Source organism: Cydia pomonella, chromosome 1, assembly GCF_033807575.1.
Source record: "Cydia pomonella isolate Wapato2018A chromosome 1, ilCydPomo1, whole genome shotgun sequence".
In the NCBI taxonomy this organism is placed as follows: domain Eukaryota; kingdom Metazoa; phylum Arthropoda; class Insecta; order Lepidoptera; family Tortricidae; genus Cydia; species Cydia pomonella.
In genome coordinates, this window is record NC_084703.1 from 25,773,529 (window position 1) to 25,795,919 (window position 22,391).

General features: G+C 36.0%; 1 protein-coding gene across 1 annotated transcript in view; it reads left to right on the forward strand.

The window, feature by feature from the left end:
- The window catches only part of LOC133518789 (uncharacterized), a 78,313-nt gene that overhangs the window by 33,759 nt on the left and 22,163 nt on the right, over positions 1–22,391 (forward strand). The window contains exons 4-10 of the mRNA XM_061852494.1: positions 4,471–4,659; positions 5,729–5,879; positions 9,334–9,465; positions 10,093–10,260; positions 17,148–17,337; positions 19,742–19,893; positions 19,975–20,090. Of these exons, the coding sequence (XP_061708478.1) occupies positions 4,471–4,659; positions 5,729–5,879; positions 9,334–9,465; positions 10,093–10,260; positions 17,148–17,337; positions 19,742–19,893; positions 19,975–20,090 (1,098 nt within the window). The remainder of the gene's footprint in view (positions 1–4,470; positions 4,660–5,728; positions 5,880–9,333; positions 9,466–10,092; positions 10,261–17,147; positions 17,338–19,741; positions 19,894–19,974; positions 20,091–22,391) is intronic.

Genomic DNA, 22,391 nt, shown 5'->3' on the forward strand with positions numbered 1-22,391 from the left:
TGACAATGACGCTCGTAGCTGATGGAAGATGATGCCCGTGTTATGTTACCGTATACGATATAATGCTCGGTACACTTTTCCTCTAGCTTCAGTGTAATTAACTAATGTCATCTCACAGTAACGTAAACGCAATTTACAAATTACAATCGAAATATTGTATTTTGCTCAATACTTTTGACTCGACAACTTGACATTGTCAATGTATAATCACAATACTTACTACGCGAATGTTGAGCCTCTTATCACAGTCCGTTTAGCCGTGTGACGCAAAACGTACTTCGGTTACAATAGTAGGAAAGCATCAGAAGCCACGAATGTTTCCGAACTCAATTCGCCAATCGTGGCCAATCATTACTGACGTTGCTATGGTTACTTTATAACAATGGTTTATAGTCATGGAAACGATACGTATTGCTAACCGGATCCGGATATCATAGAACTTATTATAACAAAAGTCGCTAGGTTACGGTTACTAGACTTACATGGTTGGCTGCGTAAACGAATGCAAGCGAGTAGGTACGATTCTTATTTTACGGCTAAACAATAAAATTTATCCTAATCAAAAAGTTCGCGTTCGGGATTGCGTAGTTTGTCATAGAGTCGGACAAAGCTAAGTCTACATGGCATTTGCAATGACAAAGTAGTAAGTTTGGCGTTTATAAAGACACTGTCTCATTTGGTTCTATTTAAGTCGGTGTAAATATAGCTCAGACGGACTCTACCTATTTCTTCTATCATATTTTTATTTATAATGGTAAAAACAGTAATAAGTAATGGCAGTCAATAAGTAATAGCGGTTTGTGTATACAACAGTACTTATTCCGTGGGAATAAGGACTAAATTGGTTTTGTCAAAAGGCCAAGACTAAACTAATCATGGAGCAATTGGAGTCTGTCAAAAGAACTTGAAGTATTTACAATTACTTTATTAATAAAAATGAAATTATTAAAACTTTTTGTTACGTTTGTAACGTACAATATAATAAGTTGAAGAAAACAATATTATAAAATAAAATAATAAAAATTGACACCCTCTTGCCAGAATCCTTGAGCTAACCGCTCAATTATAAATGTTCTCAATATGTTGACCATTTACTCGTATACAAACATCGTTCCTTAGCAACGTATTGAAATGTACTGCATTTAGATAGCGTTGCCGTAAGGTGTTAAATGCCCGTCTGATTCGATCTTTTAATATTTGTACATTGTCCACTTCGGCTCCACATAAAAATAAATCCAAACACGTTAAATCAGGCGAAATTGCTTAGGGCCGAAACGTCCGATGCATCGGTCACCAAATATTTCCAACAGCTTTTGACGGACTGCCACAACGTAATGAGCAGGAGCTCCGTCGAGTTGAAACCATGTTATGTTTCTAATGTTCTCGGGCAGATTGTTGTAATATTGTAACAAAGTGCTGTTTATTAATTCTAAAAAACGGGCCGTATTCAGAGTACCGTCAATGAATATCGGTCCAGTTGTCGTATTTCCATGAACAGCTGCCCACACGTTAACCGAAAATCGGTATGCTGAGCTGTTTGTCGCATTAAACTGTACTCCAATAGTGGGTAATTTTTGGATTCCATAGTATAAGTGAAAGTCGATTCGTCTGTCCCAATAACATTTTGAGCGAATGTTATACTTATCGTGTCCATTGCCATGGCACTGATCCATAAACCACTCACAATAAGCTCGGCGCACCATGCTAAGCCCGCTCCAAGATAGACTGTACTTTCAAAAATTTGTAGGGATGCTTCTTGTTATTTTTTAATACCTTGTACAGGTACACAATACTGTTTTGGCACCCAGTACGAGACCCGCTTTCCATGTGCAGGTGGTTGGACGTTCTCGGAAGTGTTTAAGAATGCGCTGTTCCAGTCATTGACGTATTAAAAGAAGAGTACGCCCAATGCGAAAGAAATATGTCAAAATATATGGAGCAAACTGACATTAGGCAATGCGCTCTGGTAGATGCTAATAACGCTTCTTTATAATAATAGTCAAGATAAATATTTCATACAAATGTAAACTTAATGCAATACAGTTTAAGTGTCAAATTTGCAAACGGACATTTCAAAACATTGAATACTTTATGGTTAAATGACGTTTTCGTAAGTTGATCATTGTATAAACGTAAAAATGAATAGCGAATGAATGGAGTTGCTTTATATATACCAATTATTTTAATATTATTTATCTTCTTGTGTTTAAATAAAAATATCAAAATACTTACATCAATGGTTCCAGTGCTAATCTAACGTTAAGTACTTGCCAGGCCCTTGTACCGGCTGCACACCGCCGGCAATGGGCAGATTGTTCCATAGTCCCATGGGTGTCCCGAACACGTTGCAGCGCGTTCACAATGATGCGGCCGTTCGCAGAATGCCTCCGGTTAGGATACTCTTCGGTATATTTTTTTGTATTTCAAAATCATGTCACACAATTCTCGGGAATCATAACTGATTCGAGCCATTTTTTAACGGTGATTGAAAATTGACAATTTAACTGTCAATGTTAGAACTTTTCGTTTTAAATTATCACGAAACTAGAGTTGAATAAAAAGTTAAGAATGGATGATTTGACAGTTTTCAAAATAAAAAACCAAAAGTAGGGGGTCATTTTGTATTACTTACAAATTAAAATAGTTCCTAGTGCATCTGGATAAAACCTAATTTCGATCGGTTTAAGAATTTGTCTGGAGTAGCATCCCCGGTACCATGAGTCCATGACGACTTTTGACGACCGGTTTGGCCTAGTGGGTAGTGACCCTGCCTACGAAGCTGATGGTCCCGGGTTCACATCCTGGTAAGGGCATTTATTCGTGTGATAAGCATGGATATTTGTTCCTGAGTCATGGGTGTTTTCTATGATTTAAGTATTTATATATTATATATATTGTTATCTAAGTACCCTCAACACAAGCCTTATTGAGCTTACTGTGAGACTTAGTCAATTTGTGTAATAATGTCCTATAATATTTATTTATTTATGACACTAAACGACCGACGAGCGATAATTTGGCGATGGTCAGCATTGCCTGTTAAATTTACTTTGAATGGCTAATTTCTTAAAATTTCTGGACTTTGGAACATTGAGACATTTTCATTATAATTACTAATGATCGAAGGAATCTACATTTTAATTTATTGCTCGTGTCATGGGAAGCATCCTGTATGTGTAATTTTTTGCGAACTGCGCTTATGTTGCAGTTTGGTGCAATCCGCCCCTAGGGAGATAGTCCTTATTTAAACATTTATAGTTCGTGTCATCCACAATGACGCTACAAGTGAAAAGTATTAGGTTTTACTTTTTTCGGGTTTCGCAGCCAACCTTCCTACTTTATTACGTCAAGCGAAAGTCGTCAGATAAGTAAAGTAGAGGCACTCAATAAGTCAACAGGTTGCAATGTATTCCTAGGTGTTAATATTGCACCTCTTCCAATGGTTTCATCTCCAGAGTAGACACCATTTCCGGACCGTTTATTAGCTAGGATTCATCGCGTTGATAGCATAAAGAACAAATGGAAGTTGTTCGCAATCAAAACACCGTACACCGTATCTCTGTAAGAGAGGTGGTACTTTCCTAGTAACTCTGCTCCAGATTCGTACGAAACATAGCAGTGTGCATTATCTCTCTGCAACACAGGCTTAAGGGTTCGGCCACACGGATGCCTTAAAGAGTTCGACGCACCGTAAATGCAGGGACGTGACTCATACGTCACGTTTTTTCGTACTGTCGAGATCAGTGTTCAAAATACGTACAGCATGAAATACGCAAAAATCCCGTAATGGCAGTGTTTTATAAGAAAAGTTCTCCAAGATAAAGTATAAAGAGGGTAAATACTTAAATAGTGTGTCATATATATATGGGAGTTTTCAGACAATAGTGTCCCGAATTAGCGTGAGTTGTTAAGAAAAGTTAATCATTGTCAGTTTTATAACGATAATTAAGCGATAATTGAAACTTAATTCAGTAAAAATGGTTTATGTGTTCATTTCTTAAACTATAGGTAAGCGATATTCCAGTGTAAAAAAAAGGCAAAAAGTTGATTCCCATAATTTCATTAATTGTTGTTACAAAACTGACACCGATTAACTTTTCTTAACAACTTAGCCTAATTGGGTACACTATGTTCTGAAAACTCCCATATTATAATACGGGCTTACGGGCCACTTACTCAAATAAACCTACTTACTATAATAACTTTAATGACATACTAACTGTAAAAATGCATCAAGATACATCCAATCCAGTTTCGAAGGTATGCGTCAAAAAAGTGATGCATGAGTTTCACTCACTAGGTTTAAAGGTGTATCAACGTTTTTTGAGCTCCTATGCAGCTATGCGGTCAGGACGCTTTTAATGAGTCACGTCACTGCGTTTACGGTGGATCTACATATTCAGCACAGGGATGGTGCCGAATCTTTACAAGAGACTCATGGTATTTATAACTTTTTATTTCTTCTTTCAGGTTTTCTGAAGCCAAGCATGACTGAATATGTATACAATAATAATGGTCTTCTTGATCAACTAGCTGCCTTACAATGGATCAAGGACAATATCGAAGATCTGAATGGGGATCCCAACTCCGTCACATTAATGGGTCACGGGACCGGGGCTGCATGCGTTAGTTTTCTGATGCTGTCACCTATATCTAATGGTAAGTATATAAATAATAATAACCCAAATTATAGTTTTCGGGTTTACAATGCGTCATGATTTTATTTCACTTCTTACACTTCAACCTACTACAATTGCATAAGTTGTAGCGAGTCGAGTATTGCTCCTAATGATGAGACATGTACCCCTAGTGTAAATTTAATGGACATCATAAGGTGACGAACGCGTTTGCGTTAAGTCTCATTTTGTATAGGATTTTGAGTTTCCAAAACGTCCCGCTTGGCGCGCTCTTTCTAAATCCAATACAAAATGAGATTAAACGCAAACGCGTACGTCACGTTTCGAAATCGAGTTTATTTACACTAGGAGTACTGATCATGACGCTCATATTTATTGAGTGTTTAACGTTTGCTGTGTGTACGAGTATAACAAACCAGATACAATAATACATTTTTTTAATTAGAGTAACCAATTTCTATTCTAATTGACGACCGGTTTGGCCTGGTGGGTAGTGACCCTGCCTACGAAGCTGATGGTCCCGGGTTCAAATCCTGGTAAGGGCATTTATTCGTGTGATGAGATTGGATATTTGTTCCTGAGTCATGGGTGTTTTCTATGTATTTAAGTATTTATAAATATTTATATATTATATATATCGTTGTCTAAGTACCCTCAACACAAGCCTTATTGTGCTTACTGTGGGACTTAGTCAATTTGTGTAATAATGTCCTATAATATTTATTTAATTTCTTCAATCTCCAGTTACAAACAAAAAGTGCCTGCATAGTTTATTTTATATCTTAGAATTGAACTATTGAGACTTTTGTTAAATAATGTATTAAACCCTCAAAAAATAATCTTGATGTATTCAATCTGAATCAGAATGTCTGATAATTCCGAAATTAATTCATGTTAATTTTATGGTCCATTGTATATTATGGTCCATTTCTGGAACTATCCCACATTCTGAAGTATAAGGATTTACTAGAATACACACTATCACTTCCTTCGCTGTTCTTAAATGTAGTACTTAGGTATTTATTTGATTTCGCATAAATAAATAAATAAAAAAATACGTCAAATACCACACCCATTAATTTCATTTACAGGACTATTTCATCGAGCTATTCTCATGTCTGGGTCTGCGTTATCCGACTGGGCATTAACAAAAGATCCAACGCAATATACTTTACAAGTAGCTCAAAGTCTAGGATGCAATCCAACATCTAAATATTTAATGACTTGTTTGCAGAATAAGCCGTAAGTAATATTTCTGGTTCCAAATCTGTCTTAGGTTCATTAACATAGATACGTGTACTAAGAGGACAGTCTTTTAAATCTTGTCGTAACTTCTACCTGAGCCGAACCTTAAACGCTCAGAAATCTAGTTTTATACGGCCACTCATTCAAAGTTGAGGATGAAATACAATCGATACATGCGTGCGATGCGCGTGTTCTCTTCTCGCCCTGCCACACGCAAACAACCAAATCCCGCACAAGTCGGGATGGTTTTGTATATTACCAGCTATGCAGTGTTGCTGCGATATCTATTAAATTAAAAAATATTTTAGAAAATATACTTTTCTAATTATAAGAAATAGAGCGCAATGATTTATACGATTTAAGCGAATATAATAATTTAATGTTACGTTTGTCGTAGAGTCACTAATACTCTTAGAGCACTTTATCGGTTTAAACATTTTCTCCCGAACTGCACCAAGACTCTTCTTGTCCAAACCCTCGTTCTGCCCATCCTGGATTATGCTGATGTGTGTTACAGCAATCTCTCACAAGCTTACCTAACCAAGTTCGATCGGTTACTTAACAATTGCATCCGGTTTGTCTTTGGACTTCGAAAATACGACCATATCTCCGCTTATCGCAAAAAAACTTAACTGGTTTCCTATTCGTGAACGTCGATCCTTGCGTATTCTCTGCACTTTGTTTTCAATTTTATTTGATCCTTCAGCCCCTGATTACCTTCGTTCCATATTCAAATTTATTACTCCGCGCCCCGGCACTGATCTCCGAACCTCCCGTAGCCTTTAACTTATTGTCCCTCGACATCGTACAGGTTTCATGTCGAATTCTTTCAACATTCAGGCAATCCGGCTGTGGAGTCGCGACTCTCTCTATGAGACAAGCCCAGAACAAATTCTCCTTCAAGCGCATGTTGCGCAAGCATCTGTTTGACAAGGTTCAAAGGTCGTCCTCATGATGTTTCACATTGGGTATATATTTATGTATGTATATTTATATTATTTATGTATCATATTATTTATGTACATTTTTTCATTTTACTCTGTATTCAGAACCTGCACCAATTAGGATCTTTCGGTTTGGCTCATGGTTGACTGGTAGAGAATGCCTTCTGGCATTAAATCCGCCATTTGTACTCTTCATGTATTGTGCAATACAGTTTAAATAAATAATTAAAAATAATCCCCTAAGTGAAAAAAATTGTTCTCGATATAATCCCTCTCAATCCCTTAAGAAGATTTATAAGTCCACTATTCCAACGGAATGCAAACTTTAAACCTTTTTCTCACCAATTTAGGGGATTAATACAAACTTTCAATGAACGCCATTATAACTCTCTTGATGAATTAATTTCTAAAAACGCTGAAATCAATTTTCTTGTTTCCTATTATTGTGTCTTTTTACGACATTTCCAGATTACTATTTGCAATAATTTTCGTTCCCGATGCAAACTTACAACCCTTTTTCACTAACGTAGGGAATTAATTTTCAAGAAAGGTGATACGTATCAGTTTTCGTCTATTTGAATATAGAGGTTTACCAAATTTCATGTTCCTAGCTTAAAAGAAAACTCGTACTACATAAACTAAACTTCTATCCCCTTTTTAATTATCAAGAACGTTAAAATAACTTTTTCGGGGATAATTTTTTAAAAACGCTGAAATTATTTTTCTTGCATTCTAATAAAATACGAGTACCGTGATACAACGATTCAAGTCCCGCACTCACAAAAATGTTTGATCTCCATACAAACTTTCAACCCCTTTTTCACCACCTAGAAGGATGAATTTAAAAAAAACGCTGAAATTAGTTTTCTTCTGTTTTAATCAAATATCTGTTTACGAAGTTTCAAGTTCCTAGGTTAAACAAAATTTTGAACCGCATACAAACTTTCAACCCATTTTTAATCCTTTTAGGGAATGAATCTTTAAAAACGCTTAAATTACTTTTACAGTACATATGGGGCTACTTTATAGCACTAGTGCGAGAAGTAGCATATTATGTTACTGTGTCGAACATTTAAAGGGCCATATGTACTGTAAAACGTTGTACGATACATGTGCGAATAGGTAATTCGCAACTCGTGTCGATTTAAAACACTCCCTTCGGTCGTGTTTTAATTTATCGCCACTCGTTTCGAATTTCCTATTTTTCGCACTTGTATCGTAATGTACTATTCTTGTATTTTAATAATATGCCTACATACAAAGTTTCATATTCATTCCAAAAAATATTTGATCTCCATATAATCTTTCAACCTCTTTTTCACCACCTTAGGGGATGAATTTTTAAAAACGCTGAAATCAGTTTTCTCCTATTTAAATAAAATATTTTTTTACAAAGTATCAAGTTCCTAGCTTAAAATAAAACTTGAACCGCATACAAATTTTCATCACCTTTTTAACCCCTTTAGGGGTAGAATTTCTCAAAATCGCTTCTTATCTCTTGTACACTTTATAAATTCAACCTAGTGTGTAAATACAACTTTCTAGCATTTGTAGTTTCGGCTCTGCGTTGATGAGTCAGTCAGGACACGTGCATATATATATATAGTACCTGGGCGACCGAGCTTAGCTCGGTTATAACTATTTATTGTAATATGGTGGTGTATAGGTGATAATCTTAACTACATTTTTGTATACCCCCAAAAACCCCCATATACCAAATTTCAGCGAAATCGTTAAAGCCGTTTCCGAGATCACAGAAATATATATATATATACAAGAATTGCTCGTTTAAAGGTATAAGATATATATATATATATATATATATATATACGAGAGATATCATCGTCTAGTACCTACAACACAAACATTAAAATGAGATTACTGTTTTATTATTAGGTGGATTTCTGTAAAATTATCCAATTATTTATTAACCAACTTCTTATTTATTAACTTCGTCATAAATACGCCTAAACATGATGTGATAGCGGTTTTTTGTTTCGGAGTACCTTATGGCACCTTCAGGGTTCAGGCTTCATCATCAAATCAGCTTCAAGTTTATCAGATAGTAGCAAAACATATTTTTATTAAATTAATTTCCATTCCATTCGGTTGTAAGGTACTTTTATTTAATTCAGGATTGCTGGCAATAGGTACAAAAAAAAATGGTGACAAGATTTGTTACAATTTTAACTCGAAAAAATAATGTCCCTTCTTCCTTCTTTACGTCTTATAATTGAAGAGGTGATTAAAAGCCGAATCGGGAAATCGGGCCCGTCGGCATGTGTGCAAATTGTGGGCTTAAGGCTGTTCTAAAAAGTCCCAGCAGAAGTTAAAATCGTTTTTTTTCAAACTCTTTCAATTATATATTTTATATACTTACGGGTAATAAATATTTTTTTCTTAGAACAATTGAAATAAACAACACATCATCATAGTTATAAATTTATTGTGTCATGATTACTGCAACTTATCAAGATTTTATAATAGCGTTATTTATGATCTTTCAGATTATCAGAAATAAAAAAAATTCAAATTCTGGCGAGGGAATTTGAAACTCCGCTTGGACCAGTCGTGGCTGGTTCGTTTATACCCGACAAGCCATTCAAAATCATGGCTTCTTATCCTAATCTCTTGAGCAAGTAAGTTTTACAACTCGCCATCGCTTGCTTAATCAATTCGAAGCTATAAAGCACGTCAGTGTTAACTACTTCTTCTTGACTCTTGCATTATAATTGGTAATTAACTTCACATAGTATGCACAGGTTATGCACAACGCTTAATAAGTAAGTGTGAAAAAAAATGATCACCTTTAAATATGAAACTCAAACAAACGACAAGCAATTTCAGTTTTTAAAGATTCACGGTTAGTTTTACTAGACTTAAATCGACCATGATGTAAACCATGATTACCTTTTATATTGTTTTTATTGAGCTCCCGATATTTCGACGCGCACGAATGAGGGACCGAGCGCGGTCGACACAACTTTGACACCCACTCGCTATCTCCAGTTATCGGGTTATCGGGAGCTCAATAAAAACAATATAAAAGGTAATCACGGTTTATATCCTGGTCGATTTAAGTCTAGCGATAAGCAATTTATGCTGGAAAGTTTCAAAAACATCATCATCATCTCATTACGCTTAATTTTTTTTTGTAATGTAATTTTAGGATCAGGTTAAATGTGACATTTCTATTAATTATGTGATTACAATTGTGTTATTTATTATGTGATTTATAATAATAATGTGGTATTGTTGCATTCTAGGTATCAACTTTTAAGCGGAGTTACGGAATATGAAACTTATCACGACTTCGGGGCAATCGAACTTGAACATGGTATTTTAGAAACTCAGCGTGACGAATTCATTACTAAATATATTAAATTAATATTTGAAGGTGCCGACGATGTACCCATAAAAGAAATATTGAAACAGTAAGTGGGATTTATTTGGGGTTTCTGGTTTCTTGACCTTTTTTATTTCTCGAGGCACAAGAATTCTCGACCAAGATTTATCGAGTATCTCGAGAAATTTTGGATATATCAAAAAACACTATGTTAGTTTCATTTTTTTACTTTATAACAATTTGTAATTTACAAATTAGACTTATAGGAGTCGTAGGTGAGATCAATAATCAAATGGTAGATTGCACCTTATAATCAAAACTTCAAAAATAAACAAAAAATACTATAGGTGCAGGCGTGCGCGCCAGCGATGTGAGATGCTATAGTGTGTCTTTTGGTATTTAACAAACGACAATATGGTAGGTATTTTAAAAAAATACCTCAGTCCTCGATGTAACAAACTTACTGAAGTTTTACTACGTAATATTAATAATTACTGTACGTAACAATGAAGCTGTTGAAATTGTGCTATTTTACTAAAAAGTGTATGTATATCGGGATGATTTGATTTATCAATAGCAATTTGGTTTTGTAATATTTGCTATTACATGGCCCTACAATTCGTTTTCTTAGCATTGTAAAGAAGGTAAGCGATCTTGACGTGTCTTTTTCTTGAAAAACACTTTTGAAAAATAAGTCATGGCAAGTATGTAACAACTAAATATCACATATATGATCGTTTACATTATTTTGCTTTCATAAGTAATATTTATTAATTTTATAGAAGCGTTTTTCAATAAAAAATATTTCAAGATTGTTTAAATTTTTTCAATGCCAAATAAACTAAGTACCTATAGTAAAGAACCTAAAACGAGACGAATTCTTTAGACATTTGAGGATAGTAGTTAGTGAGGCAGTAGCCAGCACGATAGGGGACGGATCGAGGCAGTTTTTATTTGATCGGTTAATTAATGTTTAAAGTACCTGAAAATGTAAAAAATACTGTTCACATTTATTTAACTACCTAAAGTAAATAAAGTAGAATTTTGCTAACATATGTACGTGCCCAAATCGGCCCGGCCGGCTGTAATGCGATAGGTGGACGAATAAATTTGAGGCGATAAAAAATACAGTGACAAAATTTTACGAGAATCGTTAGAGAATTGCGGCCTAAAATGTTTTTGCCCGAGCTGAAACGAAGACCTTCGCTAATCCTTCGGTCATTAAAAATAATCCCAATTACATTAAAATGCTTTAAAATTTCAAAAAAACCTTCAATTTTTAATACATAATGTTCCTGACTTGTAATTATGAAGGCTCTACATATCTATGGTGCTAGCAATTCGTAACTTTTATACAAACCATAATACAATGTTTAAGTTGTTTAAAAACCATGCCGTTTTATATGACCCTGTACTATCGTAGATTCTTTAAACGAATATGCTATTTCTAGCTGGTATAACAACTCTTACAAAAATGAATGAAATCCCACCAAAAACATTTCATGTAAAGTGTTGCCAAGACAAACATGCACATACAGCTTTTACACTAAAAAGTTATCAGATCCCGTAGTAGGTACCCAGACTTTAACTTTGTAAGTCCAAACTTTATCAGCTCTTTACTCTATAAAGCCAACAGCTTGGTCAAATAGTACGGCTTGGCCATTTCGTTGAAGTCATATGGATAATCCCGTAATGATATTTTCAGAATTTTAAACACCTGTGTTAGGTGCTAAGTACTTTGTACTACCTATATATAAGGGGTCTAACCATTTTATTAAAACAACGATAGGTGTGATCAAAATACATGTATTTGGCACAATGAATATAACCTCTATCAATCTAACTAACCACACGACAGTAGGTACGCTTAGGCACGCATTATATTGTCTCGAGTTCTAACAAAACAAAACGTACTGCCCTGCTCACAATACAATCAACGTAACCACTTGTAATATTGATTGTCGAACGTCACCTCTCGAATGCTCGTTCAATATTTAAGATGGAGGGATCGATCACGTGACCCTTCACGTGATCGATCACTAGAAATACTTTTAATTGCATACTTAGCTTATTTCATCTAGAAAAATGTATTATAATTACAAAACATCTATTTGAACTAAATTGTTTCCTTACAGCTCGGCCATCCTGCTAGAGCAAGTCTCTTTGCTCACAGACCTACAATTACCATTAGGTTACATTTTAGACTTACTTGTTTTATATCGTTAATATCTGGGATACCGAGCTTTGCTCGGAAAACATGTAAAACTCAGAAATGCACGTTTTCCCTGAGATAAGATCTAGCTAGATCGATTTTTCGCCCCCGAAAATCTCCATATAGAAAATTTCATCGAAATCGTTAGAGCCGTTTCCGAGATCCCCGAAATATATATATAAATATACAAGAATTGCTCGTTTAAAGGTATAAGATATTACAAAATAAAGTATTTTTAACTAAGCAATACGAATTTCATATTCAAAATTAAAAAAAAATACTGCAAGAAGGCCTCAGCAAGGGCTGGCTCTTTTACAAGTTAATACAACATTTATAGTAACATCATATAGTGACATGAAAAATACATAACATTTACAAATATAATAGCCAATACCTGGGTAAACATTACTATAAAATAAATAATTACCACAATACAATATAGATGTATAGTCTCTATGGTTAATAATACAATAAATCTGGAGATGTAAAAGGTCCCCAATGTCAGAGTACTAATACTAATAATATTTAGAGGTGTACAGTTTATCCAAGTGTCAAAATGAAATTTATAATAAATAAAAAATCGCGTCTAGACTGTTAAGCAAGCAGTCTCGTAAACTAAGGCTATTAATACATAATGTGTATTATAACTTAATTTATTGACATTTATTTATTTATTTTTAAAGAGCTCATTGAACGACGTCAACAAAGCCTAATCGATAGCACTTGTTTGAAACATATAATAATAATCAAACAATATAAAGTAAGGATATTTTTGGTATTCAATCAGTACACACCTTTGCCTAATTCAAACTAACAATAATGCAATATGAACAAAAAATATTAAGTTATCTAAATTACCTATATCCTAGACTATCAGCCATGCTAACTAGCCATGATGATTTGGACTTTCGGTGTCATCGCAAGCTTTAGATTAAACCCACCTATCGATATATTCACTTATATTTCACTTATCTTTATATTCCTTATACAATATAATCTTTATTGTTTTTGCTCAATAAGCACCTAACTTACACTACATTGATCTACTAACATGAAATATCTAAGATACAAGTATTAAGGTACTTTGTTTAGGTATTGATGTAAAATAATTATGCTGTAGTCAGTTACAATGTTTGCTTACAAGATTTTACATAAGTTTACTTTTATTTTTAACTTGGTATATCTACAGTATTTAAGTACTATTGAAGCGTGTTATGATTGTTATAATTTAGAAATAGAAATAGAAATAGAATTTGTTTTATTCATAAACACACAAACAGTAATAGACAGACATAAAAGAGAACATAGTGAGAGTAAAGTGTCACGAAATGGCCTCATCTCAGCATGATACAGTGACAAATTATTATTTATCTTTTCTTGCCTTATCTCAATTAAGCTTCTAAACTCTTTGAGCCTGATGATGTCTTTTAGAATGTGCGTGCAGGGATCAGGATACCATCCTTATACACAAGCGCGAATATTACCATAGAATGAAACCGAAAAAACCTCTTTTAAACTTGCCTCAGGAACGGCTCGTGTTAGTAACGTATCTTTCTGAAAACTTATGTTTTGAGTACTCATATTGACACACCCTAGCCAACCTAAAAAATGTACTCGCCGCCACCTACACTTACCGTTACAGGCAGGTTGCCAATGTCCAAAGTGGAATTCAATTTATCCTCGTCGGCTTTTCTAATTAAAGTTAACCCATATCGACAAAACACAATGGTTTTGTATAATATAATTTACCAGGACATCGATAGTAGTTATATTTCGAATTGTTTCCCTAATCTTCTTTTGACAAAACAAGATGCATGTAACTGCGCCGAACTCGAAATATCGGGAGCTCAATAAAAACAATATAAAAGGTACCTAATCACGGTTTATATCCCGGTCGATTTAAGTCTAGCGATAAGCAATTTATGCTGGAAAGTTTCAAAAACATCTTCATCATCTCATGATCACTACCTACGTGTTCATCCGAGGAACTATCACTCTGGCTTTGACATTAGGTTCTCAATGCTTCCGTGATTATCCGGTTATAGCCGTTTCACCTGTCTCTTCGCTCTAGATGTTGCAACTTCATTTAATAAATGTTGTATACTTAAACTTTCTGTAAAAGATCTAAATTTAGTACTCGTAGAGCACAACCCTCTATCAGTCATTAGACGGGTGGACGTACCAAAATAACTGAAATGTTATTTGATGACTCGAATGGCAGTTGTGGTTTTTGTATTACGGACAGCTTTGATGTTAATATATTTCGTGAATGCATCTATTATCACTAAAATACACATGTTGCCTTTCCTTGAGCGAACACACGGTCCTAGACGGTCTGCGTGTAGAGTGTGGAATAGTATTTCCAATTTCGGTATCGGGTGAAGCATATCTTCCTTACATCCTCCAGGACTCTTATGATGAGCACATGGGAGACAAGCCTCTACGAACTTTTTGACGAAACGTCGCATATTTGGAAACCAGAATATACCACGGATTCTAATCAGAGATTTCTCGTACCCTAAGTGCCCCACGTCATGATGGTTCATACGTAGGGCCGGCCACCTCACGGACTTTGGGAGTACCCAACGTATTCCATCTTCAAGAACCTTGTATACGTGATTCCCTTTGAGTTGATATTTTTTATGAATATCAGCAGAAATTTTAGAATTTTTATCTTGTAATACCTCTCTAATTTTATTTATGTCATCATCGTTATTTTAAACTGTCACTATCCAGTCTTTTACATCAACATGTAGAATGTCAATTACATTTTTTAAAACACATCCCGCGAGGTGCGAGATCTACCGTCGCACACCACCTAACTAAGGCTTGACGACTGCGTCAATGAAAATTCAGTTCCAAGTTGGGAACACCTATCTGCATAAATAATAATTAATCTGCAATAAATTAAATAATACCTGCTCCCAGCCCTCTCTGCTATCCTACTCTTCCCATTCACCTCCCCTCACACAACACAACCTATATAAAACAATCGAATCCACAGTCAACGACGTGGACCTCCGTGGTGCTGCCCGGCATACTCTTTTCGAGTGACTTGGCGCGCCTGATTCACAGGATAACTTCGCCGGCCTCAAAAGCAAACACCCGCCTGCCTCCCCCCAATTCATGATTTCCCAGATCCCCCAGACACCGCGCTGCCCGGCCTTGTCGCATCAGAAGATGCTGTTTTTTCAGCGGTTATGGCGTTCTATAGTGGCTCGGCTGGTGACTTAGACGGAATTACCCCCCAACACATTAAGGACCTGCTCGCCAGTAACAATACTGGCGAATTTCTCACCAGCCTTACTCGGTTAGTCAATGTAATGCTTAGTGGTAAGGTAAATGAAAATGTTTGCCAAACTCTTTATGGAGCCGACATGTGCGGCCTTGCTAAAAAGGATGGCAGCGTGCGTCCTATTGGCATAGGCTTGACGCTTAGGCGACTAGCTACAAAAGTATGCTGTAGGTATATCTGTCCAGTGCTAGAGTCCAAATTGAAACCCACGCAATTAGGATTCAGCAGCAAGGGTGGCTGTGAAGCAGCAGTTCATGCCTACCGTATCTATCTAAATAATTCTCCAAATTCCATTCTACTTAAATAAGACGTAAAAATGCATTTAATTCAGTAAATAGACAGGCTATTTTAACAGGTGTGTCAATAATACCCCCAATTTTTACCTTTACGTATGGCAGTGTTACAATTTTCCCACCCACCTCAAGTACAGGAGCTACACTGTACTGTCATCCACAGGCTGCCAATAAGGCGATTCCCTGGGACCGGCCATCTTCAGTCTAGTCATACATCGTAGCGTCTCAGATCTCTCCTCGCCTTTCAATATCTGGTACTTAGACGATGGCACATTGGGAGGTGAGCCTACTTCGGTCTTAAAAGACTTCATCACCGTTAGCCCCAAATTCGATGCCATCGGCCTACAACTCAACCCTAGCATATGCGAACTATACATAGACTCTAACGTCGCTAAAAAAAACGAAATAATAAGTTCTAAAATCGTTGCCCAGGTATCAGAATCATAGAAAAAAACTCTCTCTACCTCCTTGGCACACCTGCTTTTGACGACGCTATTCTAGAATTATTCTAGTATATATCAACAAAAATAATGACCATTGCACACCTTCTCGGATCGCCTGCTAAAAATTAATTCTCAAATGGCCATAATTATTCTATGACACTGTCACTTCGTTCCAAAATTTACCTAGACTTAAATCGACCGGGATGTCCGGGCTATAAACTGCGATTACCTTTTATATTGTTTTTGAGCTCCCGATATTTCGACGTAGTTACATGCATCTTCTATCATCGCACCGCCCGCCGTCGGCAGGGTGTTTGTTCATCCTCACTCCCTAGAACCTGCGAAACTATTTTCGCACTGTGTGGTTTAAGAGGAACTTTTATTTGAGCTCCGGGGGAGAGGGGGGGGGGCAGCTACCCCTGCTTGTATCTGCCTACGCCTACGTGGACTGGAATGCTACTGGATTGGGCGAGCTGTAAACAGATGTAAACGGGACATAAAAATGCTTGGGCAAGACGAGGACAATACGTACCTGTAGTATATTATTAGTTTTTTTATCGTATAGGCTGCTTCCTACAGTATATCGCTTTAAGATAACCATGCTAGTCATGCTACTGAAAATTTCCAATATAAACACAACATAAGCAATAACCATTTCAATTCTGATCGAACCAATCTTGAGGAACCAATGTAATGACGTATGTACTTATATTGTATTACTACCTATTTCAGATATGCCCCTTCAAAGTTAGATCCTCAAAGATGGAGCGTCGAGACGAACCGTGACGTAATCCTTAATCTATTCAGCGATGCCAGGACTGTGTCACCGCTAGTTACTTTTGCTAATTATCATTCTAAAGCAAATGTGCAATCGTATTTCTATGTGTTCGGGCATAATTCAATTAGCACACATTACGCTGCCGTGAGTATCTGTATAAATATTCTTAATTAGAAGAACAGACTGAATTCGTGCTAAAAGAAACTAACTGAGCTTTAATTTTATTTCTGATTTTGGAAAATTTTATTATGTACAATCAAACAAACTAATTAGTGACCCATCATATAACGTTTTCAAATAATTTTACGGCTTAAATCAATGTAATGTCAATGACACAATGCTAGTGGCTCAGGATCAGGAATCAATTTGTACGATATTACCTATGCCTAATTAATCGAGTACGGCAACGACGTGCTTACTAGCTGGGACAAAGTTTACATACGTATCTAACGTTAAACGCAACTTTACCCCAGGCAAAATATTGTAGAAATTGGTAGGTAAAACTTTGCCTTCGTTTCCGACTTCGTATAATGTAGATCAAAAAATACATATTCCCGGTTTCTACAAGCTGACATTTTCCTCTTTTAAAACTTTTACATTTCAAAAGGTGCGTCAATGAACTGTTTAAATACAAGGCGAAACTAGATAAACTTGGCTCCTACTTTTCTAATCTTTCTCACCCGTAACCGGTCTTCATTTATTTCTATGCTATAAAACTCCTGCCAAAATACTTTGCTTGATAGACATTGACATATATATCTAAGGACGGGCCTTACGGACACTAAAATTGGTGCTAGTTCAGTGGTGTCACTCACGGATTTGAGCCAATGTGTGCGTGACACCGCTGTACTGGCCCCATTCTTATTTTCCATAAGGCCCGTCCAAAGATATACATATACTTGTACATGTATACATATACATGTATATGTCAATGTTGATAGATGATTGTTACACTACACGGTGATCTGCAGTTATCAGCGTTTTGGTTACAACTCTGGGTGAATGGCTTTGATAACGGCTTATTTAATACCGTATACTTTATAAATATATTACCTTCAGCTTCAGATAATTACGAGGGTTGCTACTTATATATTCGGAAACAAAAAAAGAAACAAATGTACACGGCTGAAAATGGTTTTATTGTTTTTCAAAGTATTCCCCTTGATGAACTATGCACTTTTGCATTCGTGTGAACCAATTTTTGAAGCACTTCTGCCACTCCGCCTGAGGTACCTCCATAACGTGTTGTTTGAATGCGTCGACAGCATCTTCAGCGGTCGAAAATCGTTGACCGCGTAATTTATTTTTTATATTGGGAAATAAATAAAAATCATTGGGTGCCAAGTCAGGGCTGTACGGCGGATGACCCGTTAATTCCACATTTTGACGTTCCAAAAATACAGTTGTTTCGCGTGACGTATGACAGCTGGCATTGTCATGATGAAGAATGATTCTTCGTCGCTGGTTAGCGAATTTGTTCAAATACTTCCGGTAAGCAAATGGTCGTTTACCAATCTGAATTAACCGTTTTACGGTTTTCTAGTGGCACTGTAGCTAAATGGCCATTAATACCGAAGAAGCAGGCTACCATTTGTTTCAATGTACTTTTTGCACGAGTAACTTTCGTAGGGTTCGGCTCATTTTGAAACACCCATACCGTTGATTGTTGCTTCGTTTCGGGATCGTATGCATAGATCCAGGATTCGTCACCTGTATAGATGTTATAAACGGCCTTTGAGTCACCACGGTTATATTTTTTTAACATTTTATTGCACCATTTGACGCGAGCATCTTTTTGCTCCTTAGTTAAGTTGTGCGGTATCCAACGCGAACAAAGTTTTTTTACAGCTAAATGATCATGTAATATGCTATTAATGCTAGTCATATAAATACCCAGAGTCGCCTCTATCTCGCGGTACGTAACATGTCGGTCTTCCATTATAAGTTTTCGCACAGCTTCAATATTTTGTGGTACAACGACCGATTTCGGGCGACCTGCCTCAACTTCGTCCGTAAGCATACTACGTCCACGATTGAACTCACTAAACCAGTGATACACAGTAGTTTTAGATGGAGCTTCATCACCAAAAGTTGAAGTTAATTGATCTATGCACTTAAACTGTTGTTGCGTTAAACCACGCCGAAAATCATAATAAATCATAGCACGAATATTTTCACGAGTGAGTTCCATTCTTGCAGCGAGATGACATTTAAAACTCGTCAAAAACAAAACACTAGCGTTAATAAGAAAGAAAAAATATACCGGCCAGTACTTAAAAAAGTTTAAATTTTATCATGGAGGTCAAATATACTATTTAAGAAGATTGTAATCCCGGTTTCCGGATATATAAATAGCAGCCCTCGTATAATTTTTTAGCAGTTCAAAAGGTATCGCGGCCTTAAAGGCGTATTCATATTAGTATTTTCATTTGATATACCTACCTACCGCGTGCTACCTATTGCATCCAAAACGCTGATCACTGGTGATCTGCTATCTTTGATCTAGAGTTTCTTGAGTAAATGTTAAATGCGTTATATTATATTCCAGCTAAATAAAAGTGTCCACGGAGAAGAATTGCCTTATGTATTGGGTGCACCTCTGGGAGGTGCAAATACTCACTTTCATTCCGAATACACACCGAAAGAAAAACTACTGAGTGAAGCTATAATGAGATTATGGACTAACTTTGTAAAAATCGGGTGAGTATAATATTACCAATTAAGATTTGTGAAAAAGCTATTACATTTAAATACTCATCTATTATTCGTATAATTTTTCAGGACACCCAATACGCAGAGTGTAAACGAATATTTGACTTTAGACCGCAGGCAATGGGATCAATATAATGTTGAATGGCCAGAGTACAACGAGGAACATAAATCGTATTTAAAATTAGGTGAATATAATTTTATTTCAATCAATTTTTTTAGCATATGTGATATACTGCAAATCCCTGGTTTTAAAATTCCAGTTAGGTCTTTTGTGATGGGTAACATAAAATCACGGGATAAATAGATCTAAAGTACCCAAGGTTGTTAAGCCTAATTTTGACGTTTAGTTAAAACTGAACTCGGTCGATTCTCTATTGCACCAAAAAGTGCGCCTCACAAATAAATAAATCGGCCAAGAGCATGGCGGGCCATGCTTAGTGTAGGGTTTCGTAGTTACCATTCTGTCTGAATAGGCCAAGTAAGTTAATTAGTAAGTGTCATGTAGGTACATAACAAGAATAAGTGAGTACCTTCGCAGCGCTTTGTACGTCTTTTTACTAAGAGAAGATTTATAACGGCTGGACCGATGATGTTCGCTATAGTTTTCATTGAATGTATTTACTTAGCCCTTGTTCAGGATTTGTTTCATATTCTTTGAACCCATTCTTCTTTATTCATTATTTGTTAGGAGGAGGGGAGAGTTGAGGGTGTCAATACGAGCTATGAAAATTCTGTAGATATAATAATTCTGGTGGGTAGTTAAAACAAAATATATTAATATCGAAGGTATTCTCACCAAATATGGCGTGAACTACATTCGTGAGGTTAACCTGTTATTTTTTCTGGGATATCATGTCTTATTGCTTATATAAAACCGTTCAAAAACTCTTTTATCTACTCTAGGTACATATGAGTACCTATGTTCTATGTTCAAGTGTTACGGTATTGATAGCGTAATCTATTGACTTGTTCAATTATAATAGCTATGTCACCTCTCTTCTTCCTCGCGTTGTCCCGGCATTTTTGCCACGGCCCATGGGAGCCTGGGGTCCGCTTGACAACTAATATATAATAGCTATGTCACCTGCCGTTTAATAATATATAACTATAGCATTAGAAGGACGCTATTGTGTATTATGACCTCGTTCAGTTTTGCGAGTGCGTCGACATATTTTAGAAGACAGATTACCAGAAGCACAACCTCAACCAGACAACATACAACCAGAATACATACACAAACATGCTCATATTGAGGTAAATACAAATTCTACTATGCATTACGATATTGACTTAAGTATATTGTTTTATTACTACTGAGTTTATGTTGTTTCATTTGTAGGTTGCATTTAATAATATTCAAGCCACATTTCATAGATGTAGGCAGCTGAAAATGCAGTTCGGCGGCAAGAATTAAATATCATCGAGGAGCCAGAAATGCAGCGAATTAATATTCCAGATTTTGTAAGGGCTCCTAATGCTGCGAGGCATTGCATTGTTATTGAATTCCCAAATGAAGAGTTTTTGCAAATTCCTCTTTCCATTAAATTGCACATGATGTGTCAGTACAAGTTGATTATACCTACCTGAATATTCAAGAGTTTGTCGAGAACATTTAGAGGGCAACCACCCCTTCGGCCGCGTACGCAACCAGACTTTCGTAACCAGTTGCGATCGAATACTTTTTCGGTCTTGTACGTAACTGGTTGCGATCAAAAACTATTTTGTTCTTTTTCGTAACCAGTTACGAACGAACACTTTTCATTGTTGTACGAAACCTTTCGACCGTTGATAAACTATAAACTTGATAAAGTCAGCTAAGATTATATTTTATACACCTTGTTATACAGTATAAGTACTGTACACGTTATATATCCAGTCAAAAATCAGAACACAAAATTTGTACCATCTGATAATATTCAAATACTTTGTTGGCAAATACAATATTATAACCTTGTTCCTTAAAAGACACTGGCTTAAGAGACATGAAGCACTGACATTCCTTGACAGTAACTACTATGACTTAATTTGCTTGACATTTACAGTTGTTACTCGTCAATATAAACAAAGTATTAATTAGCCATGAGTCTGGTACGAGCATACGAGAACATAAATAGTTGCATATTTATTGGATGTCCAAATACTGATTTATTATTGATACCCGACATGGTAAGGGTACGGATGTTGTGTGACTTAAACTTTTTTATACCAGGTAACACTCGTGTATGTGCCGACCATTTATCAGCTGATAACTGGGAGGACTTGATGGAGGCACCTCTTTGCGATGAGTTTAGTCCAGCTCATACGCAAGAAATTGTGAATGTTATGCGACAAGCATTAATTGTAATTCATTCGACAGTATCTAATGTACTAGGTGCACCCTGTTATAATTAAATTACATATATATTTATTAAGCGTTTCTTTTGCTGTAGTTAATTTATGATCAACAATGGAACAATACAACGATATCGACAGCATCAAAATAGAAG